At 45.8% G+C, this 25,129-nt stretch overlaps 1 protein-coding gene across 1 annotated transcript; it reads left to right on the plus strand.

Moving 5' to 3' along the window:
• The first annotated feature begins 9,355 nt into the window (after positions 1-9,355).
• LOC124100284 (cytochrome P450 2B1) lies at positions 9,356-23,465 on the plus strand. Its single transcript, XM_046455773.2, has 9 exons — positions 9,356-9,567; positions 10,595-10,757; positions 10,903-11,052; positions 12,532-12,692; positions 15,564-15,740; positions 16,189-16,330; positions 17,669-17,856; positions 19,481-19,622; positions 22,717-23,465. Exons 1-9 carry the CDS (start codon positions 9,397-9,399, stop codon positions 22,896-22,898), a joined length of 1,476 nt encoding a protein of 491 aa, XP_046311729.1. The 5' UTR covers positions 9,356-9,396; the 3' UTR covers positions 22,899-23,465.
• Positions 23,466-25,129: the final 1,664 nt, after the last annotated feature.

A 25,129-nucleotide genomic window follows, 5' to 3' on the forward strand; every position in this document is an offset into this window, starting at 1 on the left:
AAGGGTCCTTCTGCTGCCACTGGAGTAAACAGTTTTAACAACAGATAATCATAGCATTTTCTTCCAGTGTTGGTGCAGAAAGTAGGGAATAAAGCAAGTAGATCTTTCTCTGGTGCTGCATTGTCCAGAACAGTAGCCATTAGCTATTTGTGACACACGAGCACTGGCAACGTGTGGATTGTGAAAACTAGAATTGGATTTCATTTTGAATTAATATGAGTGGAAATATGATATTGGATGAATTTATCAAAACAGATTTGACAGGAGAATTTGTAACAGATTTAGTATATCTAGATTCAGATCAAGTTGGTTGTGAAAATTCTGGCAACTCTGAGTTTCAGACTCAGACAAAACATCACCTTCACCTGGGCCTCATGCATGGGGTGACGTAGCCACTCTGTCCCCCCATCGGGACCTTGGGTGGTGGTGAGTGGTTTGTTTGACTTTGTAGCAAGATTCTCTCCACATTAAAAGAAATGAGAGAGAGAGAGAGAGAGAGAGAGAGAGAGAGAGAGAGAGAGAGAGAGAAAACAGGCAGATGTGGACAAATTCATTCCCGTAATGGTAACTATGGCCTGACCCCTTTGAGGGACAGGGAGGGAGCAGGTTTACAATGATGTTGGAGACAGAGAGAACATCAATCACATTGGAGGCAACTCTGTGCTCCCAGAGCTCAGAGACTAGGAAAAAACAGATAAAGAGAAAGAGGGAGAGACAGATAGAAATGGGAGAGGGGGAGAGGTGCACAAGAGGGCAGATAAAAGTACTCAGTGAGAAAGACACAGCAGACAGGGAAAGACAGGGAGACAGTGTCCAGCTAACACAGTGTCCTGATGTCCCCAGTCACAGTCTCGCCTCTGGGTCTCACCTATTATGTTCCATCCTCTCTGTTAATCTCATCATCTCTATGTCTATGGCTGTGGCAGAAAAGTAGAAAACATTGAGCACTTGCAGGCAACTAAAAAGCAGAGACCAGGACACACACACACACACACACACACACACACACGACAAGCCCAAGGAGACACCCACAGGAACACACACCACAACATCAGGCAAATACAAACACAGGGCATCCTAAGGTCAAGGTGAAGTCATGGTGATCAGACCAACCTCAAGAAAGTGGAGAACATGGATGGAAAATGTTTTCAAGGCTCTGGGCATCAGGCTACAAGCTCAGCAATCTCCAGGGGATGGGAAATAGAAGAGAGGACCCTATGACCGCCTCAGTTAGCGGCCTCAGCAGGCCCTCCAGGCTGTAGTGCAGGAAGGAGGAGGCCAGCGGAGCCCTAACACAGTCACAACAATCACAGGGAGTTGGAGCTAGTAAGCCAGGTGACAAAATGGAATCACAATCATATTTAATCTAAATAAAGGCCGAAAAGAGAAAACAGTGAATAAAGAACGGATGGGACAAAGAGATACATACAAACTTATACCTAATAACATTTATAATCATATTTAATGGAAATGATCTAAATACCCAAACCAAAATATGTTATTGGAGAAAAATAAATACAATCCCTCAGTATACGCAGCCTATGAGAAACACACTTAAATACAAATCCATGGTAAGTTATTCAGCAAACTAGGAGTAAAGGAAATCCCTCGACCTCATGAGAGGCATCTATAACAAACCTGCAAGTATGGGCTGGGGTTGTGGCTCAGTGGTAGAGCACTGGCGTAGCACGTGGGAGGCACTGGGTTCACTCCTCAGCACTAAATAAAAATAAATTAATAAAATAAAGATATTGTACGCATCTACAGATAAAAATAGTATTAAAAAAAAACCCCCTGCAACTAATGCCAAACTTAATGCTTGCTGCAACGTGTGTCTGGAATGTTCTTCAAATATCCATGTGCTAGGTTTGGTCCTTAGCATGGTGCTACTAGGGGGGATGGAAACTTAAAAAGGTGGTGCCCTGTGGGAAGTCTCTGAGTTACCAGGTGTTCCCTTGATTGGGAACCTGGGACACCTGGGCCTTCCTTTTCTCTTCTGCGTGTTGGCCACGAGTGAGATGTTTATTCTGCTCAGCCATGGGCTCCTGCCAGGATGTGCTCCCCTCCAGATAGACCCTGGGTTTGATCCCAAGCATCCCTCAAAAAAAAAGAAATTGACTAGCACATATGTTCAGCTGGTTTTTGACAGAGATGAAAATTCAGTTCAGTGGAATTAGTACATTTTAAAAAAAATATTGCTAGAAAAATTGAACTTCTACATGCCAAAGGAGAAACTTTCATCCACATCCTCACCTCATGCAAGAAAAGACTCAGTGGATCATAGAGCTGAAAGAGACCTCAAATATAAAATGATAGGTTGAACGTCAGCATAATCAAAAAGTTTGCTCCTTAAAAGGTACTGTGAACAGTGGCACATCCTATAACCCCAGCTGTTGGGGAGGCAGAGGCAGGAAGATTGCAAGTTCAAAGCCAGCCTCAGCAACTTAATGAGACCCTGTCTCAAAATAAGAACAACAACAACAACAAAAATGTGGCTCAATGGTTAAGTGCCTCTGGGTTCATTCCTCAGTGTGTGTGTGTGTGTGTGTGTGTAACACTGTTAAGAAAATAAAGAAGACATAGACTTGGACAAAATATTTACAGATTACATATGTGACAAAGGGCTTGTCTTGAGAATATCTAAACAACTCTCAAAACTCAATAAGATAATAAATAATCCTTCTTAAAAATAGAAAAATCAAAGTTGTGTTTTTTTTTCTTTTGGTAAGAGATTGAACCCAAGGGTGCTTAACCACTAAGCCACATCCATAGCCCCCTTTATTTTCTATTTTGAGACAGGATCTCGCTAAGTTGTGTAGGGCCTCATTAACAGCAGCTGAAGCTGGCCTTGAACCTGTGATCCTTCTGCCTCAGCCTCCCAATCTACTGGGATTACAGGCATGTGCCACCATGCCTAGCCCCAGCACTTTTTATTTTGAGATAGGGTTTGAGTTTCTTAGGGCCTCATTAAGTTGCTGAGCCTGGCTTTGAACTTGCGATCCTCCAGTCTAAACCTCCTGAGCCCTTGGGATTACAGGATGTGCCACTATGTTGTTTTCAGTTTTTATGTATTTATTTACTATGAAAACATCACTGCAATTCAGATAAGGAACAAATCCATTACCCTCTGTTCATATGTTTCTTGTGTTTCTTTGTAATCCATTCCTTTTCCCCTCCCCATCACTAAGTAACCACTGGTCTCTTTTCTGTCATTATAAATAAATTTGCATTTTTTTGAGAATTTTATGTAATTGGGATCATAGAGTACTCTCTACTGTCTGCCTTCTTTCATTCAGTACAATTTTTGTTTTAAAAGGAAAGTTCCTGACCAGACACTTCAATCAAGGTGACATATTTGGGGCAAATAAGCAAAGGAAAAGGTGCTCAGCATTATTAGTTATTATGAAATAAAAACTGTAACAAGTTTTCATTATACAACTATCACACTGGCTAAAATGAAAAAGACCATTGAAGGCAAATATTGGTGGGACGGAGAGGTGAAGTAATTGGAACTCTTATACTTTCCTGGTGGGAAAGTAAATTACATAACTCCTTTGTATAATGGCTTAGTAGATTCTCTGACCTATCAAATCACCCAGTTTTCTTAAATTCACTGAAGAGACAGGAATGCCATGTGCTTACCAGTCTAGTAGGCAAATGGTCAAGAGCAGCTTTAATTCTAAGAGTCCCAGACAGGAAATCTCCTGAATGTCCACTGACTGAGGAAGGAGTAACCCCACTGGGGTGTCTCCACACCATGTTAAACTCTCAGCAGTAAAAAGGTGTGAGCTGCTGATATTTGCACCAACACAAGTGAACCTTCAACTAGTTGCTTAGGACTGTTGAAGTCAATCCATAAGTTTAGAGGTTAAAGTCAATTCAGTTTATTGTTTTACAATTCTGGAGCTTACGAACCTCAGCCTACTAAAGTCAAGGTGTTTGTTTCTGTGAGCCCTGAGTGGAATGGAGAGTGCTCTTCCTTGCCTTTCCCAGCCGGCTCTTCCTGGCTGGTGCCCCTTTCTCAGCATCTCGGCAACTTCTTGTTTCCCATCTTACATCTCCTACTGCTCATTTCTTTATCTCATGATCCTTAATCTAATCACACCTGCAAAGTCCCTTTTGCTATATAAAGGAACAATCCCAGGTTCCTGGTATGAGGATGCACACACTCTTGGGAGGCCCTTCTTCAACCTACTGGGAACCTCAAAAGAGTGATGCGGAAGAAGAAGGCAGACAAAAAAAGGATAATTTATGATTCCATTTATACAAATGCTAGGAAATGTAACAAGGTGACCATAGCAGGTGAGTGGATGCCTCTGGAGGGGTTGGCACAGGAGGAGGGAGGAGGTACAAGAGGGGACCCAGATGCTTAGAGGAGGTGGGTGTGGATGTATAATAGCTCAAATCTTGCCTAATTGTACAGTTTGATGCACACAGTGAATTGCATGTCATTGATTGTACAGGAAATCTGTTAAAATTTTTGAATATAATACAAGCGTCCTTTTGGATATGAAAACAAGTGCCTTCACAGGTGCCTGCCCCACCTGACAGTTTTTAAAGGCTTTAGCAGTGCAATAGGACTGTGCCCCTCTGTTCCTGGGTCTCTCAGTCTCTGCCCCCCTCTTGCTCTTCTCCTCTCTCTCTCTGTGAGTCTTGATCCTTCTTGTTCTCTAGCTGTATCTCTGTCTTATCTCCCGGTCTATCTTTCTTGTCCTCTTTATCTCTGAGTTTCTTCCTCTTTTTGTCTCTGCCATCCATTATCTTTCTCTTTCTCTCATTTTTAAACTGTATCTTTGAAATCTGGTGTCCTTAATCAGGACCCTAAATTTTCTTTAGAAATCCTTGATATTTTTTTAGCTTTCATGAATTTTACCATTGGAAGAACTGATTGGCGTATCTCAGTTGTACCAGCATACTTGGAAGTTTCACAATAGCTGAACTGCATGCTGACTTTTGGGATTAAGTTAAATGAAGCGTGAATTGGTTTGGCCACACCACATTTCAAGTTTAAAGGCCAAGTGTGGCAAGTGGCTGCCCTGTTGAACAATGTAGCTCAAACTTCTGCGCGACCTCGGGTGAGATTCTTGATCTGCCTGTGCTCTACTCCCTCCGTCGGTAAAATGGGGAGAATGATGGTACCTCCCTTCAAGGGTGAGAACTCAGTGGAAAGCACTTTTTTTGCCTCCCAGTGAGTGTTTCCTGGGTCTGGAATGAGGACCATTTTGCAACCTAGTGCCACGTGGCCTGGTACAGCAGAAGCAAGATCCTGAGGTCAGGAAAGTCCACAGTGACACCTCTCCAAGGTCAGGGATGAACAGAGTGCACCCTGTTGCTTCCTTCTTCCCGGGTCAGAGGAGGCTGGGTTGAGGCTGGACCCAGCAGCTTGGACTTTCAGACTCACATAGAGCACTGGCTTCACCCCACCCTGGTGCCACCCCATCTCCTCTGCCAGGCTCCTGGTTGGTTTTGCATTGGCAAGCAAGATGTAAGAAAGGAACAAGAAAGAAAGAGATGGGCAGATGTGTACACACTAATGCTCATGTTGGGCAATTAGGGCCTGACCTTCTGCTGGGGACGGGGAGAGTACAGGTGCACAATGCTGATGTAGACAGAGCCAAGCACATCAGACATCAATCACACTGGACCCAACACTGTGCTCCTAGAGCTCAGAGATTAGAAAAGAACAGATACAGAGTGAGAGGGATGTGGGAGGGGCAGGGAGGCCCACCAGAGGAAGATGAAAGTACTCAGAAACAGGGAGACAAGTGTCCAGCTCAGAGAGACACAGGGGTCCAGAGCTCTCTGCGGTTATGTCCTGATGTCCTAGGTCACATCCCTGCCTGGGTCTCACCCATTATGGCTTTCCCATCCTCTCTCTGTTTCTCTCATCATCTCTGTGCCTATGGTTATCCCAGAGGAGGAGAAGTGAAGGAGAAAGACACTGAGCACTTGCAGACCACCACAAAGGCAGAGACTAGGACACACACACACACACATACACACGCACACACACACATATAAACAGGACCAGCACAAGCAGACACACACAGAAGCACACAACACAACACCACACAAATACAAACAGGGCATCTTGGAGCCAAGGTGAAGACACAGTGGTCAGACCAACCTTCCCAAAGAAATAACTACACAACAGAGAACTTGTTCAAAAAACCGTTTTCAAGTCACGAGGCGCCAGGCAATAAGGTCAGTGATCCCTGAGGGATGGCCTCAAAGGATAGGAACCCATAACATTCTCAGTTAGTGGCCTTGACAGTGCATCCCACTTAACATTTATAAAATATTCCAAAAAGAGCTAACAGTTCCCCAATAGCTGAACTGAGTATCAAGTTTTAAAGTTAAAATCAAATTTAAATGTTATGGAGCATGTAAACTTGAAGATGTTTGAGGCCTTGTGTGGCAAGCTGGTACCACATTGGATGATGTAGCTCCAACCAACCGGGCGATCTTGGGGGAGACTCTCAACTTCTTTTTCAAGCTTTTCTATGAAATGGGGATGACAACAATATCTCCCTCAAAGCAAAAAGATTCAATGAATTTCTCTGTAAAAGCAAAAAGCACTTCATGCGCCCTTCACCAGGAAGTCCTGGGCTGGCATGGTAACCCAGGCTTGGTGCCAGATGACCCAGCACAGGGGAGCAAGGTTCTAAGGTCAGAAACGTCTATGGTAGCACCTCTCCAATATCAGAAAAGCAAATTTCCACCCCTGAAAAACACATTATGTTTTTCTGTCCTCTCATCAATCATTGGTCAATGGATTGTGACTCAGATGTCAGGGTCAGGGTCCTGGGTCTGGCAAAAGGTCTGCTTAACTTTGTTGCCTCATCACAGCGAAGAGCTTCTGGAAAGCAGTGGAAGCAATGAGGAGAAGGGAGATCCTGCAGAATGTGAGGAGATCTTTGCCAGCTACTCTTCTGGTAGAGGATTAATATTCAGATTATACAAAGAACTAAAACAACCCCTCAACATTAAATTTTTTTTTACAAAGCCAGCCAGGCATGGTGGCCCATGCCTGTAATCCCAGCAGCTTGGTAGGCTGAGGCAGGAGGACGCAAGTTCAAGGCCAGTGTCAGCAATTTTGCAAAGCCATGAGCAACTTCGCAAGAACCTGTCTCAAAAACAAAACAAAACAAAACAAAACAAAAAATGGCTGGGGCTGTAGCTCAGTTGTAAAGTGCCTCTGGGTTAAATTTCCAAAGACCACCCCTTGCCCTGTCAAACCAAAAAAACAAAAACAAAAACAACCCCAAAACAAAAAAACAACAAAAACAAAACAAAAACAAATCCCCAGAAATAACCCATTCAATAAATGAGTGAATGAACTGAACAGACCATTCTCAAATGAAGACACACAAATGGCCAACAATTGTATGAAAAAAATGTTCAAGTCTTTAGCTTTCCGAGAAATGCAAATCAAAACTACAGGGAGATTTCATCTCACTCCCGTTGAATAGCAGTCATCAAGAATACAAATAAGAATAAATGATGGCAAGAGAACAGGGGAAAAGACTCTCTCATAAGTGATGGTAGGACTGTCCATTAGTACAAGCACCATGGAAATCAATGTTGAAGTTGCTTTGAAGACTAGGAATGGAACCACCATACGACCCAGTTCTTCCACTCCTCAGTATTTTATCCAAAAGAATCAAAGTCAGCATATTAGAGTGACATATGCGTACCCAGGTTTATTACAGCACAATTCACAATAGCTATGTTACGGAACCAGCCTGGATGTTGGTCAACAGATGAATGGATAAAGAAAATGTGGTCTATTACAATGTCAAGTTTTACTTGAACTAAATTCTATCATTTGCAGGAAAATGGGTGGAACTTGAGAGCACAATGTTAAGTGATATAAGTGAGCCTCAGAAGGAAATGGGTTGTGTTTTCTCACATATGTGGAAACTAGAGAGGGAGAGAGGGGTGAAGACTGAAGGGAAACATTAGGATACAGGAAGGGGACTGGGAGGGAGGAGGAGCAGGGAAGAGGACGTACTTGGGAGGAATATCAACCATGTTACTTTACATGCACGTAGGAATGAGTCACAACGAAGTCCACCATTGTGTATAATTAATATGAACCAATAAATAACAATTTTTAAAAAGAACAATGCTGCTTCATCCCCTCTCACTCTTCCCTCACTCCCCCTTAAAGAGAAGGAGGTACGTTTATTTTATTTTATGATTTCAGACTCAGGGATCCCACCCAGGACCTCACACGTGCTAGGCAAGTGGTGCACTACTGAGCTACGTCTCCGTCCTGGGAGGACCCCTTAAAACAGAGAGGTAGAGAGTGGGCCCAGGCCAACACGTGGTGCAGGGGATGGAAACCTTTATTCTCATATTTGACAAATATGGACTGACCACACCAGAAGCCACATGGGTGAAGGCTCACAGCAAAGGAGAGACAGACTGGAGCAGAGTGGCCAGAGAAACCCAGAGCCATCTTATGGTTTGAATGTTCCCGCCAAAGTTCGTGATGATATTTGTTGCCACCTTGACAGTCTTAAGAGATCGCAGCTTTTGGATCTCTACGGAGCAGCATATAGAACGCTTCCATAGCAAACTCGGGGATACCTGAAACTTTGGATACTGCTGAACCCTGTAGACACTTTGCTTTACAAATATCTGTATGGAAGTTTAATTGGCAAGTTAGGCTCAGTAGGAGATGAACAAAAGTAGCATATAGAAAAACATAACATGATCACAATAATAGACTGTAATGAAAGTTATGAGTATGGCCTTTCTCTCAAAATATCCCATTGTACTGTGCTCCCCCTTCTTGTGATGTGAGATGGTGCTGCGGCCAGGGGATGAGAGGAGGCGAGGTGAAGGACATAGAAATTGTGATGTAAGCTCAGGCTACTGATGAGCTGATGATGTGCAGGTTGTCACAGCACAGAAATGCACACCAGCACCCTCACGAAGAAAATGTCCCTTCACGTGTAGGAAACATCCCTTGGCATATCAAAAGCACACCAACACTCACACGGTGGCAAGTAGGCATGGACAAGTGCAGGCCAGTATAAACCAGCAGACAAATCTTGTGGACAGCTACACGCTCAACCACACACAACTACAGAAGAAAAGATGCAACACACACACACAGGCACACACCAGCAAGCCCCCACCCCATGCATTGTGTTATCACTTTCCCAGATTCCCTGCCAACATCTAGGGAGGGGGCGGGTTGCGGGATCAAGCAAGCAGGAAATGTGAGCACTCAGCACCTCTCTGCTACCTTCACACTATGGACAGTTGGACAGTGATGGGAGGGAGGCGGGGAGCAGATGGGGTTGCATAACTGGGTGGGGAGGAGGCTCAGGATAAAAGGTCCAGCTGAGGCTGCAGCTGGTGGACGGCGGTCAGACCAGGACCATGGAGCTCAGTGTCCTCCTGTTCCTTGCTCTGCTCACAGGCCTCTTCCTTCTGCTGGTCAGGGGTCGCCCAAAGGCCCGAGGCCGCCTCCCACCAGGCCCCCGTCCTCTGCCTTTCTTGGGGAACCTTCTGCAGCTACAGAGAGGAGGCTTGCTCAATTCCTTCCTGAGGGTGAGACAGATGGACGGGGCCCTGAGGCAGGCTGGTTGCTGCCTCTGTACTTGGGGATCCCTCAGCAGGAAGAGCAAGGCCTCCTTCCAGCTCAGGGGTTGGGTGGACGGCTGGTGTGTGAAGGGCCTGAGCCTGAATCTTGATGGAGAGTGGTCAGATGGCCAGAGGCATCCCTGCTCAGCTGGAGCTGTGTGAGGGGCGCTGTCCTTGAGGGGGCGGGTGGCCGTGCAGAGGTGTGTGGATGTGAGCTGCGGTGCAGACCTTTGCTGTCCTCCGTCACCCTCGGCTGTGACCTTGGGTGCCTGCCTATCCCTGGAAGAGAGGAACAGGGTGGCACCAGTCCAGGGCATATTATTTCTGCCAACAAGAGGGAGCAGAGCCTGGCCTGAGTCAGGGCTGGGACAGACGCAATATATTCCTCCAGGTTTATCAGTAATCTAGAGATGATTTAAAGTATATTGGAGGATGAACACTTATTATATGTAAATACTACACCATTTTAAGTACTTAATTTTAGCATTCGAGGGGTTTTGGTATTCCAGGGATGTCGTGGGCCAGTTCATGTGGATGCCAAGGAGTGACTGTACTGCCCAGCCGTCTCCCAAGTGGCTGATACGATGGCTTTTACCATTTCATGAGCAAGGCTAGAAGGCCATCACTGTCCCTTCACATCTGCCAAGTGGGTGGGTCAGAGTCGTCCTCTCAGGAAATGGTCAAGAGGCAGAAAGCAGTTGGGTCACAGGAGATTCTTTGAGAGGCGCAGGAGATGTGGCCAGACTCAAGGGCACAGGCAGGATGGCATTAAAATACTGAAGCATGTGGATTCTTAGGGCCCAACCAATCAGAGTGGCTTGCCCGGACTGTGCATTGACCCCTTAGTGGCTGGGTCCTGAGAAGGGAGCTGGCGGCTGAGGGAGGAGGGTCTTGTGGGAGACACCTCTGGACCAATCTGCATCTTAGCATTTCATGGTTAACAACGGAGGTGTGCACGGACTAACATCAACCCTGGTGTGGATGTGCTTGGCAGCTTCGAGAGAAATATGGGGATGTGTTCACGGTGTACCTGGGACCAAAGCCCGTGGTCATGCTGTGTGGGACAGAGGCCATACGGGAGGCCCTGGTGGACCAAGCTGAGGATTTCTCTGGTCGGGGAACACTGGCCATCATTGAGCCAATCTTCCAGGGATACGGTGAGGACCTAGAAGTCCCTGGGATGGGGTGGGATGGAAGATGGGACCTGGGAAAGGGGAGTCTGAGAAGGGAGGACAAGGGGTGGGGACAGAGCCAGACTCCTTCCAACTTCCTCTGCAACCCATGCCTCTCCTACACCCCCAGGTGTGACCTTTGCCAATGGAGAACGTTGGAAAACCCTTCGGAGATTCTCTCTGGCCACCATGAGGGACTTTGGGATGGGAAAGCGGAGCATTGAGGAACGGATTCAGGAGGAGGCTCAGTGTCTGGTGGAGGAGCTGAGGAAATCCAAGGGTGAGGCCCAGGGATGCACAGGAAAGAAAGACAGTGGAACAGAGAGGGATGTGGGGTGCACAGCAACAGAAAGACAGAGAGGTACATGTGGGCAGAGAAAGAAGGGCAGAGACAGAGATAAAGAAACAGAGAGATGGGAATGGAGATGGAGATGGCAAGTGAGAAACCAAGAAAGTTAGGGAAAGAGATGTGAAGTTTTTAGCTTCCAAGACAGACTGAGTGATTAGCTTGCCATTCAATTGTGTTCAGGGAAATCAATTTATGGATTGATCGTGTGTGTCAAAGTCAAAAATAGGACATGTAAAAGAAAGCAAAGAGAAGCAACAGATTGGCAGACATGGAAAATAATGAACTGTGTTTTTCTTTCCTTGGGTGATGTGCCAGCAAGCAAAGAGGCAGGGGCTGTGTTCTGCTCTGGGGCAGCCCCAGGACACTTCTGGTGATTTTAGATTCTTCCTAATGTGGCATGTAGGTGGCAGGCCCTTTATCAGCACGTCCACCTCATTTATACCAGGCCTTCATCTTCACTCTTAGCAACACTTCTCAGGAGACTCTGAGACATCTATGTGGAGCCAGGAAGGAGTGACAGGGACAGAGAGACTGATAAGAAGGACAGAGGAACAGAGCGACAGAGACAGGGAAGGAGACGGAGACAGTGATGGAAAAAAAGAAAGAGAAAAATGAGAGAGAGAGAGAGAGAGAGAGAGAGAGAGAGAGAGGAGGAAGAGAATGAGAGAGGTAAAAAGAAAGGAAGACAATTGGAGATAGAAAATTAGAGGGACAGACAGGCAAACCTCAAAGAAAGGTCTGCAGAGGAATGAGCAAAAGCAGGTGAGATCCAGAGACAGGGGTTGCACTCACCTGAGGTTCCTGGGCTCCCAGCCCCCTCCCTCCCAGCCTCAGGGACCAGGACTGCACCTGCCAAGCACAGGCTTCAGCGAGCAAATGAAGAATGATTCAAACAAGACCAGAGAGTCCTCGGGATGGAGCGAAGATACTACCTGGGTGTGGGAGTGAGGGGTGCAGCCATCGGGGCTTCTGAATCTGCACAAGGCATCGATGGAGCTCTGCTTTGCAGCCCTGCCCCAAAGACTTGACTCTAGGAGGTCACACAGTCAGAGGTGGGGTCCAGAAGAGAGGCAGGGGAGTGGCCAACAGCACTGGCTCTGTCTCTGGGTCTGAATGCTGCCCTCAGGAAGGAGAAGCTGTGCAACCTTCCATTACTCGACCTGTCTGACCAACTGTAAAGTGGGAGGTAATAATAGAAGAGCATCTTCCTTACAAAGTTTTGGTAAAAACTGATTGAAAGAAATGTGAGTTCTAAGAGTAGGGCCTGACAGTCTGTGCCAGCGCAAGCTGTTACAATTATTCTTTTTCTTTTGGAGCAGCGGTGGACAGTCACAGAGAGATGGGGCAGCAGCCAGATTGTCCCCAGGCTCTGGAGTCTGTGACCTGTGACCTGCCGCCTTCTCCTCCTAGGGGCCCTCCTGGACCCCACCTTCCTCTTCCAGTCCATCACGGCCAACATCATCTGCTCCATCGTCTTTGGAGAACGCTTCGACTATAAAGACCGAGAGTTCCTGCGGCTGCTGGACATGTTCTACCAGTCATTCGCGCTAATCAGCTCCTTCTCCAGCCAGGTCAGTGGCAGGAGGAGAAGAGGACGAGGGGGACATTCAGGGAGGTGGGAAAGGATGGTCAGTTCTGGGGGCAAAGAAATGCATGTAGGGACGAAGAAGGACAGAGACCACATGGAGAGAAAGGGATGTTGACTCCTGGAGGGGAAGAGGGGGAAGGGAGTAGGAAGGTTGAAAGAAAGGAAGGGAGGGAAGGGAGGGAGAAACACAGGGTCAGAAAGACTAAGAAAACTAGGGCGTGGCTGTTCCCGGACAGGCTCAATTGATATGGTCGAAGTGATCATTTACTCAAAGCTCTCTCCAGGTTCAATGCAGTCCCCATCAAAAGGCCAGGTGTTTTAATCAGTGTTTTTTTTTTTTTTTTTTTTGCTGCTCACTAAAGTATCTGACCAGAAGAATTGTAGAGGAGGAAAAGTTTATTTAAGGGCTCAGGGTTTCAGAGGTCTCAATCCATAGACAGCAGGCTCCATCGCTCAGGGCTCCAGATGAGACAAGAGCCACAAGGCAGGAGAGTGTGGCAGAGGGAAAGAGATCACATGGCGATCAGAGAGCAGAGAAAGAGACTCCACTCTCCAGATACAAATATATACCCAGATACCTTGTCCACTTCCTCCAGCCACACCCACCTGCCTCCAGCCACACCCCACCTGCCTCCCGTGACCATTCAGTTAATCCCACCAGGGATTAATTCACTGATTAGGTTAAGGCCATAACCCAATAATTTCTCCTCCAAACTTTCTTGTATTGTCTTACACGTGAACTTCTAGGGGACACCACATCTAAACCAGAACACCAGGTGATATTCTCTGCAGAACTAGGAAAAACAGGTCTAGAATTCATTTGGAAGAATAAAAGACCCAGAATAGCCAAAGCAATAATGAGTTAGAAGAGCCACAGTGGAGGCATCACAATATCTGGTCTCAAATCATACTGCAGAGACAGAAATGAAACAGCATGGTCTTGGCCTTCCAACACTCACCAAGACCAGTGGAACAGAATGAAAGGCACGAGACAAATCCACACAGACACAGTCACCTGATCCTTCACAAAGGTGACAAAAATATATGTTGGAGAAATTTAACAGATGGTGCTAAGAAAACTGGGTATCTATATGTAGAACATTGAAACTGGATCCCTATCTTTAGCACACAAAAATCAACTCAAAGTGGATCAAAGACCTAGGAATTAGAGAGGTAACTTTGCAACTGCTAGAAGAAAACATAGGGGCAGAAATCCAACATATTGGCACAGGCACCAACTTCCTTAACAAGATCCCTAAAGCTCAAGAAAGGAAGCCAAAAATCAGTAAGTGGGATGCCACCATATTAAAAAGTTTCTGCACAGCAAAGGACATTAAAGAGCATAAGAGAAGGCCTACAGAATGGGAGAAAATCCCTGCCAGGTACTCCTCTGACAGAAGAAAATACCCAGAATATATAAAAAACTAAAAAACAATATCATCAAAATAACCAAATTGATTAATGGGCAAAAGATCTAAATAAACATTTTTTTTCAAAAGAAGAAATAAAAATGGCCAACAAATACATGAAAGAATGTTCAACATCCACAGCAATCAGGGAAATGCAAATGAAAACTACACTGAGATTTCATTTCACTCTAGTCATAATGGCAATCATCAAGAATACAAATAATAATAATTTCTGGTGAGGATGTGGGGAAATAGGTACACTCATATATTTTTGGTGGGAATGAAAATTAGTACAATCACTTTGGAAAGCAGTATAGAGATTCCTCAAAAGATTAGAAATAGAACCACCACATGAACTAGATATCCCACTCCTTGGTATGTATCCAAAAGATCTAAAATCAGAATACTATAGTGATATATGAATACTAATGTTAATAGATGTGCAATTCACAATAGTCATATTATGGATCTAGCCTAGGTGCCAATCAACAGACTAAGATAAAGAAAATGTGGTATACATAATGGAGTTCTACTCAGCTATAAATAAGAATAAAATTATGCCATTTGCAAGTAAATGGATGGATGGGAGAAATTAAGTAACATAAGCCAGATTCAGAAAGTTATGGATTGAATTTTTTTCTTGGATGTAGAAGCCAAAGGGCAGGGGAGAATAGATATTAAAAATGAGGGTGTCTCTCAAGAAACAGAAGAAAGAACTGGGTGTGGTGGTGCACACCTATAATCTCAGTATCTCAAGAGGCTAAGGCAGGAGTATTGTGAGTTGAAAGCCAGCCTCAGCAACTTATCCAGGCTGAGTCACTTAGCAATTCAGTGAGACCCTGTCTCTCCCTGGTTAAGTGCCCCTGGGTTCAATCCCCAGTACCAAAAGAGTAGAGGAACAAGATTGGGAGGTATGGAGAAGGGGAGGATTGGGGAAGTACTGGGGGCTGAATAATGTTATGTCGGTGTACAAATATCATACAAGGATTCATGTATATATAAATCATGATGTACTAATTAAGATAATAGTAGAACCAACAGAAAAAGGATGGGCAGAGTGGATGGGGAGGGAAGGGAAGAGAAAGGGAAGGTACTGGGGATTGAAACTGATCAAATTAGAGTATGTGCATGTATGAATATGGCATAGTGATTTGCACTGTTATGTACAATTACAAGGTGCCAAAAATATTTTTAAAAACCAAAAAGGAAAAGAAAAAAGCAAATGAGGGCTTGGGAGAAAGAATAGAGGAAAAAAGAGAAGACAAAGAGAGCGGGGATAGAGATTGATTCTGATGAGGGGTGGAGGAGGGAGAGGGTGAAGAAGAGAAGGGGGGGAGGGGAAAGACAGAGGTTCCCCACAGAGGCGTTGGGCCCTGCATGGCTGCCCTCCACGTGACTTGCTAGCTAGGCCCCTGGAACTCCTCAGTGCCCCTTCCTTCTTGCAGGTGTTTGAGTTCTTCTCCGACGTCCTGAAGCACTTTCCCGGCACCCACAGGCAAGTCTACGAGAACCTGCAGGAGGTCCTCACCTTCATCGGCCACAGTGTGGAGAAGCACCGAGCAACCCTGGACCCCAGCGCCCCCAGAGACTTCATCGACGCCTACCTGCTCCGCATGGACAAAGTGAGGCCTGGGGCGGGGAGGTGGGGGAAAGAGGGAGGTTGGAGGAAGGAGTAGGCAGGGGGGAGGGGCGGGAAGGACGGAGGAGGGGGAGGAGCTGGGGGGGGAGAGGAAGACCAGGGAAAGGAGGAGGGGGACGGACATGAGAGGGAGAGGGGAAGGGGCGCTGGGTGATGGGGACACACAAGGACCAAAAGAAACAGGAGAAAAGACCCTTAGAGGCAGGAAGGGACTGGGGACAAAAACCAGAAACAAGCCAAAGAGACGGAGAGAGAGAGAGACACCAAGCCAGGCAGAGCCATGAGGAGGAGAGAGACTCGGGGTTGGCCCTGCTGAGACCCAGGGACCCCGGGGGAGACCCAGAGACAGAGGGAGGGGCCTGGGGGGCAGGCGAGTCCCCAGTGGGCTCCAGGCCCTGACCTGCCCTCCCTCTCCACACCTCTGGGCCCAGGAGAAGTCCAACCTGCAGAGCGAGTTCCACCACAAGAACCTCGCCCTTACCTTGCTGTCCCTCTTCTTCGCGGGCACCGAGACCACCAGCACCACTCTGCGCTATGGCTTCCTGCTCATGCTCAAGTACCCTCACGTGGCAGGTGGGCCCGGGAGAGCGCGTGGGGAGGGTCCTCTGATCCCCTTCTGGGCTGCAGTCCTCCATGGATGAGGCTCAGTGTCTGGTGGAGGAGCTGAGGAAATCCAAGGGTGAGGCCCAAGGATGCACAGGAAAGAAAGACAGTGGACCAGAGAGGGATGTTTCAGGAGCTGGGCAGGCTCAGGAGGTCTCCTGCTGAGTCAATGCTGTTGGTGATTGGGTCAATGACAAATCTGTCAATCTATTCTTCCAGTGCTTTTCCCATCCAGCTGTCCATCTTTTATTGATTAATCCACTTGTATATTCACTGATCAGTTCATTTATAATTCATTCACGGACAGTTTCATTCATTTATTTGGATTAATTCATTCATGAGTTGATGCTATTCACAAGAAGAGTTGAATGGACTGTTGGTCACTGATGACTTGGCTCATTCATTCATTCACACGACACCCACCCATTTTTTATTAACTGGGTTTCATTCCTTAAACCTTTTATCAACCATCTTCTTATTCATCCCACATCCAGCCACCCATCCATCCATCCATTCCCTCACTTATCCACTTAATGATGATTCATTTATCATCTCTCATTTATCATTCCCTTCATTTATTCCTTTGTTTTATCAGACATTCACTAATTTCTCCATTCACATGGACATGGCCCCATAAATCCAACATTTATGTGATTGGTAAATAAAGCAATGAACCCAATGAATTGATAATTGATAATCGTTTCTTAATTGATTCTTTATTCCATCCATCTATCAGTTGATAAGCCGAATACACAATCCGTTCATTTGTTTGCTCATTTCGTTAATTATCAATCTTTTCATTCAAGAATTGATCTGTTTGACTGATTTATGCAATCATTTCTTTATCCACTTGCTCATAGATTAATCCATTGATCTATTCCACTGTGATTTTCCTGAGGATTGAGTGCAGTGTTCACCTGTAATGAACACACATGCACACAATTATTGGATCATTTTCTGTTCATCTTTGAGGGTGAGGTTTTGACAGGTTCTTAATATGGAGTTATTAACCTAAAATTCCTTGTGAAGTTGTGGTGAATGTGGGGTGTGGGTGTGCATGTGTGCTTGTGTGCATGCTGTGTGCCTGCAGGGTTTCTGTGCATATAGGAGACAGTTCATTAGATTCATTGAATTTGAAAGGGTTAGAATTCTAATTCTTCCTCTCATCACCCCAGCTGATTGCTCTGAAGTATATCAATGATGTAAGCTTTTGCCCTAGGATTTTCTTGGCTCACTGACCCACTGAAACAGTGTCGCTGGTGAAATGCTTATGTGAAAAGAGGCTCATGCTTCCCCTCTTTGGTGCAGAAAGGGTCCAAAAGGAGATTAAGCAGGTGATTGGCTCACACCGCCCACCAGCCCTTGATGACCGCACCAAGATGCCTTACACGGAGGCCGTCATCCATGAGATTCAGAGATTCGCAGACCTCGTTCCCGTTGGTGTGCCTCACATAGTCACCAAGGACACTTATTTTCGAGGGTTCATCATCCCCAAGGTGAGAGCAGCGGGCTCCATGACTCTGTGTGGGCGTGCTCTGTTCTTTTAGCCCACAATCTCAACCCCTTGTGGGCTTCTGTGAACGTCTAGAGCGTTCGGGTCCCTGGGTAAGGGTCACGAAATAACCGGGACACAGGGGATGCAGAGCCAAGGCAGCAATCGCAACTGCATGCTGAAGTTTATTTGCAAGTTCCTTTTATACACTTCTTCTAACAAAGCAAGCAATTCTTCAATAACACTTTACCCACATTGTCCAAATATCATGCCTCAGCGGATACACAGAGCTAGATTCAAATTGTTCCTGTTTGTTTGATAAGTACCCTCCTAAAGTTCTTTGTAGACATTATCTACTCCTCTGAGGATGCATTTGTTTCTTCAGAATGTACTGTTCCCAGGATAAGTATGCAGGAAGCTTCTTCCTCTTGGCCAAACCATGCAGAACTTGTGACCTGTGATAAGGGGAAGAGAACTTTTCCTCCTCCTAGCTGAGGTTTGCCTCAGCTGACCTAAATCACAGCCACAGCTCTTGCAAAATGTCAGGCCTGAGGGAGCTAAACTCTGCACACTTAAACCCCAACAGGCTTCTTCATAGGGCCTCCTTGTTTCCATTTTTGTTTTGTGCTATCAATTTGTTAATTGTGTGTGAGAGCTAGGGAATGGCAATATTTAGAAAATGTTTTTACTACTGCATTATAGTTATACATAACAGTGGGGCTCATGATGACATGATCACTCACACATTGAGTATAATTTGGTATAACTTGGTCACATGGTGATTCCATTGCCCTTTGCTTCCTTTTAACCTCTCCTCTTCCCTCCTCAGTTTCAATTCCTATACTCTACTGGTCTTCCTTATGTTTATTTATTGTTGTTGTTCTTTTTTTTACTTTGGTGCTTTATATATATATATATATATATATATATATATATATATATATATATATAAAGGTGCAATTCAGTGTGGTATATTTGTGTACGTGCATAGCATAATTTTGTCAATCTGATTCTGCAGTTCCTCCCTTTTCAGTTCCTCCTCCCTTCCCTTCAATCTCCTTCCTCTCTCCACTGATCTGCTCTCTGTGTTCATGGGACATGCCCCCCCACTTATTTTCCTTCCTCTGCTCTAGCTTCTGCATATGAGAGAAAACATTCAACCCTTAACTTTCTGTTTCTGGCTTATTTCACTTAGCATGAATGTTCTCCAGTTGCATCCATTTACCAGCAAATCACACAATTTCATTATTATTTATGCTAAATAAAACTTTATTGTGTATATATAAGATATTTTATTTATCCATTCATCTATTGATGAGCATCTGGGTTGGTTCCATAACATGGCTAGTGTGAATTATGCTGCTGTAAGCATTGATGCACCTGTGTCACTATAGCATGCTGATTTTAGTTCTGTTGAATAAATACCAAAGAGTGGGATAACTTGGTCACATGGTGATTCCATTCCTAGTCTTTTGAGGAATCTCCATATTGCTTTCCAAAATGGTTGTAGTTTTCAGTCCCACCACAATATATGAGCATACTTTCCTCCCACATCCTGGCCAGCATTTATTATTACTTGTATTCTTGATAAAATGGCAGTGTCTCTTGATCTTTTAACCTTTCCTCAGAACACTGAAGTGTACCCCATCCTGAGCTCTGCTCTCCATGACCCGCATTACTTTGAAGAACCAGACACCTTCAACCCTGACCACTTTCTGGATGCCAACGGGGCACTGAAGAAGAACGAAGCTTTTATCCCCTTCTCGGCAGGTAGGCTGGACCTGGGATCCCTTTGCAGACACCAGGGGCAGGTCCCATCTGCTCCTTGAGACACACAATGATAGGTCTTTGTTTTGTGAGGGCTCAGCATATTCCAGTTGCTTTACCTGTACTGTCCCATTGCATCTTCACTACCACCCTGCCAGGAGACTTGAGAAGTGACATTATGTCCCAAGGCTCGCCTTGATGAGCAGGACCTTGGGCAAATGTTGGGAAATCTCTAGACCTGAACAAAGTCACCTTCTTTAAAAAATGGAGCAACAACTAAAAACTAATGCAGCACTGGGTCCAGGGGACAAAAAATAATGCATCAAACAAACCACATAAAGACACAGATCCTACCCCAGGAAACTTGTAGTTCAGCAGCTGAGATAGACATTCATCAACCAGTCCCCAATAATCATCCAATTAAATGATTTAATGCCCCTCCTGAGCTAAGAACTTCCAGACACAAAGTATACACTAACAGGGTCAAGTAATATCATTAATCAGGTATTGGAAGCACAAAATAGGAAATACTAATTTTGGTGGGTAGGTGAGGAAAAGCTCACCTGAGAAACTCGTTTTCAGGCAGAGGCCTGGTGGGTGAGTGTTGATCAGCTACTGAGAAAGAAGGTTCCAGGTGGAGGCAACAGCAGGGCAGAGCCAGGTGGCCCATGAGAGCAATTGTAAGAAGTGCTAGGTGTAGATTAGGAAAGGGGCTGAGGGTGAAGAGCTCAGATGGGTGGAGCCTCGGGGGCTGGAGAGGAGTTTGCTTTGATGCCTGAGCACTGGGGCTGGGGAAAGTCTTGTACACACTTGTCCCTATTCCCACTCTCCACTGTGGCTTGGTAAAAGAAAATTTTAGACAAATTTTGTAGAATTAATTTTAGCTAAGTAACACTTCATGAATTGACCACATCCTGCAGTGGTGAAGATTTAGAGAGTTCCACCCAGCTGCATGGGCAGGTAGTGTTGTAAACAGAAAAAGGAACCAAATAGCAGAAACAGGTGGGTTAGTCTGGCTCCCTGTGGCTGCCTTGGACAGATCTGAGCAGTTTGCAGCCTGCAATTGGCTGAAGTGCAGTGCTGGGATTGGCTGAACCTTGCTTACTTGTTCCAGGAATGTGCTCTCATGTTCCGTTGCCCTTTGGTTAATATGAAATTAGGGTGCAGTTTACTCAGTGGGGTTTAGATTAAACTATTTAACTTGAAAGCTCCACCCAAGGAAAACTCAACATCTAGGTTCCTCGTCTTTGGGGAGGAAGGAAGGCCCCAGAAACAAGTTCCTAATTATGAGTTTCATCAGTGACTTCAGTGGCCCAGACTCTGGCTCAGCCCCCAGTTCTGTAGAATGTGGTCTTCAGGGTCCTCGTTCTGTCTTCAGTGAGAGCAGGGAACACGTGAGATGGTGGGTGAAGGTCAGTTCCCCATTCAGTAGCCCCGGGCTAAGTTTAGGGAGAGGCAGAGACTTAGAGGAGTAAGGACTGAAACAGAGCTAAGCAACGGAGAAGTGATGGGGACTAGACAGAGAGAGGGACAGAGACAGGGAGATAGACAGTCTGTTAGAGACAGAGAGTGAACCTGAGACCACAGAGAAAGGAGAGAGAGAGAGAAGTAGAAACAAAAAGGAGAGAAAGAGTAGCAGCAGTGGGAGGAGAAGAAGGCGGGGCAGTAGAGGAAGAAGAAGGAGAGAGACCCAATAAGAGACAGAAAAAAGAGACAGAAGTAGAGAGGTATATTTAGAGGGAGATGAAAAATATGATAGGGACATAGGTATAAATAGATGAGAGAGGTAGAATAGGCAAGGAATTTAGATGGAAGAAAGTGAAAAGAGAAGAAAATATAAAAATGAACATAGAACAGTGCGTGTCATGTGTATTTAATGACAAGAATAGACTTTGCCTGAACAGAAAGAGGCACTGAGCCAAAGAATGTGAGCATCAAGGAGATATCAGAAGGTGTCCAAACAGAAAGACAGTTCTAGGAATGGGGAGGGTGTGCCAGAACAGGCCTTAGCTTGTTCTGGAAAAATCTGGGTCACCGAACCAGTTTCAGTAGAACCTGCCCAGAGATCCGCCCTGAGTACTTCCAAGGTCCCATCTCCTGACATCTGGAAATGCCAAAAGAACACAGACCCCTTGCCAGATGCATCCAAGCAGGCACAACTTTGCAGCAACTTGAAAGGTGAGGTGGATGCCTGGAATCCTGCCCTCCACTGGGCCTTCCCAGGGCGTTCAGATTGCAGATGAGGAAGGACTGAAGTACCTGGAGGCGCTCTGTGTCCCTGCCTGACTTTTCAGGCTGTCTCTGTCCTCCATCCTCTCTAAGCCTGTGGTCTGGAAATAAGAGGGGTTTCTCCAAACCCCTCTGAGTATCCATCTGAGGGAACCCATAGAAAACCAGCTCATGGGCATTGTTCCCATTGACAACTTCATGAATAATTTTTGGGGGAGAATTTTTGAAGCTGGTGAATTTCAGGTTGAAACTAGAAGAAAACCAGAGACAGACATATAGTATAGTGTGTATATATAGTGACCTGGCAGTAGGTCCTTCTGCAGTTCTGCTCCCAGGACACAGCTCATGCTGAATAACACAGAGTGCCAGAAACACACACACACACACACACACACACACACACACACACTTACTGGTTCTTAGATCCAGACATAGCAATAACTACACCTGTAGGATTCCTAATGCAAGCCAGGTGTTAGTCTAGGAGTTTCTACAAATTCCATCTTTACCTTTAGTCATCCTGCCAGTGCCTGATAAGTACTATGCTCCTCGTGAGAAAAGAAGAACATTAAAAATGTCAAGTCAGAAGTATACACACACATACCTACACACTGACACACCCAAACATAAGTGGGTTCTTATCTCCTATGAGGCCACTGAACCCTTTGAACATCAAACAATAGCTATAAACTCTCTCCTATAACAATCAACATGAAGATCCACCAGCTGAAGATTGGGACATTTATCCTGGTTAAAGATCAAGCCTGTGAAAATCCGTAGCAGTGCACAGGTGCCTGGGCTTTGGGGTATGGCAGGCAAAGCATGTGCCCTGGCCCCGAGCCCACATGGTGATCCTCTGTGCCCACAGGGAAGCGCATCTGTCTTGGTGAAGGCATCGCTCGCAACGAACTGTTCCTCTTCTTCACCACCATCCTCCAGAACTTCTCTGTGGCCAGCCCCGTGGCTCCCCAGGACATCGACCTCACTCCCCGGGAGAGTGGTGTGGGCAGAGTGCCCCCAACATACCAGATCTGCTTCCTGCCCCACTGAATGGGCTGAGGGAAAAGGGCCAAAGGATCCAGGGTCATTGTTTCTACCCTGTAGGGAATGACCGCGATGGCCTCCACATTTTCCTGTGTCTGAGAGACCTGCTGTGGACCAGCATCTTCCCTGTCCTTGTCTGCATCAACATGGGAAGGTCCTTTGTGTAGTCCTACTTCCTTCCATCATGCTGTAGCTTTTCCCAGGCTCTCAGGTGTACTCCTTTCCCCTATTCATAGAATTTCAAAAGTCAGAACCAACCTTGAAGGTAATCAAGCCCCTTTATAGGTGAATATATAGTAACGGGGGACAAACGAGGAAACTTGGCAGTAGGTCCTTCTGCAGTTTTGCCTCCCAGGACACAATTTGTGCTGAATAAATTCTCCCTTGCTCAGGATAAATACAGTCCCATTTATCCACTCCTTGTGTTCCATCATCTGTGCTGAAGGGCTTCACATATGACCAGTCTCTCTCTTTCTGTCATCTCTCTCTTGTTTTGGCAATAGGGAATGAATTCGGGGACTGCCGCAGTCTGGCTGGGCACAAAATCACATGAATAAAAAAAATTCGGATCCATTTTTTCATGAGCGCTCCTCATATAAGATCTATGGACATACGCACATATAGACATACAACACAAAACAGAAGTGTGCACACATGACATACAACACATAAGACAATAGTAAATGCCTTGTAGCTTTACCTAGGTGAAATCTCCATTGCAATGTTTAAAAACTCCACAGTCAAAAAATAAAACTGATCAGAAAAACATTAACCTAGGTTTGTATGAGCTCAAAAAATAAAATAGAACTTTAGGATGTGGGAAAAGGCAATAATAAAATAGATATTGAAAAAAGCATGCTGGTTAATCACTGTCGAAGATGTAAGAATAGCCAAGCTGGAGCTCTGGATATCAGCTGTTATGGATTTGAGTCAAATCATCTTCTTTTTGGTCTGTAGAAATTGCTTTAGTTAGTCTCTCTGGAATCCAAATCGGCTGCTGTTCTCCCTGTGGAAAAACACAAACAGAACCCCGACTCCAGACAATCACTGGGTCAGGACCTTTCCATTGTCCTGTTAGAATATCTTTCCAAAGTACCTTAGGCTTATGTACATTTTTTGGATACATATGCCTTTCCTCAGCACTAAGTCCTGATGAATCCAAATTTAAAAAGTTTAGAGTAAAAAGCGTTATTTTAAGTTTATCTTTGGGGGAGTGGTCTGATTGTGCAGGACAAGGGTATGTATCCATTCCTGGAGTGAACAAAGGAAGGCAGCTTTACCCAAATTATATGGACTATGGATAGGAGAAGAGGGCTCTCCAAAGGAAAGGTGGAGAGCTGTCGTCAGATGCAGGAGTGACACTAGGCAGGCAGAGATCTCCGAGGCCTTTGTCATAATCAAAGCCAGTGTTCTCTCTGCCTGTGGACACCTTCTTTACCTTTAAGATCCATTTAGCTGCTTCCTCTTTCGCTTCGCTCCGGGCGAAGAAGCTGAATGTGTAATCAGCAGTGGATTGTAAGTACCCGAGGCAAAGAAAGCTCAGTGCGCCCCGCCTTTTTTTTTCCTTTTCTTTTCTTTGAATATTTTTTATACAGGGAGAGTTTGTGGATTGGGATTGTTGGCGGGGCTGTGGTTTCTGTGCCGAAAATCCACTCCGCGGAAGCCGCCATTTGCTTTCTGCTTGCTGTCTTGATGGCTCTGTATACACTGTCCGGCAGCCGCACCTAGAGGTTGGAGCTGGGCTGCGTGCCGAGCCCTGTCCTCCGAAGGCTGGACTGCAGCCTCGAGCGTCTCGGTGGCCTGTTCGCCGCTGCACCTTCGGGCAGAGCCTGCTCTGGGGTCGTTCTGCCCCCCCCTGCCAGGGGACCCATGCTCCGGAGGAGGGGGACGGAGAGCCGCAGCGGCAGCCGCTTGGGCCCCTGGGGCCGGGCACCGGGCTGAAGAGCTGCGGAGGCCAGGGCGGCTCTGCTACGGTCACAGACAAGCGCGGCGCTCGTCAGCGTGGCCCAGATACGGAGGCGAAGGCGGCAGGGTTTCATTTCTAGAAATCTGGACTGGAAACAAAAGCAGCAGTTTGTATAATCCCAAGAACTTGCTTATACCAGGAAGCTGTAAGGGCAACATGAATATCACTGAGGAGATGTAACATGGTGGCAGGCGCAGAGAGATCAAGTCTCTGACATCTTCAACTGCGCGGGCATAGGGAGCCGTAAACTGCCTAAATGCTGTTTGCTCAG

This window comes from Marmota monax, unplaced genomic scaffold (assembly GCF_021218885.2).
Source record: "Marmota monax isolate L192 unplaced genomic scaffold, Marmota_monax_Labrador192_F-V1.1 WCK01_AAM20220418_F8-fsc00149, whole genome shotgun sequence".
Lineage (NCBI taxonomy): Eukaryota > Metazoa > Chordata > Mammalia > Rodentia > Sciuridae > Marmota > Marmota monax.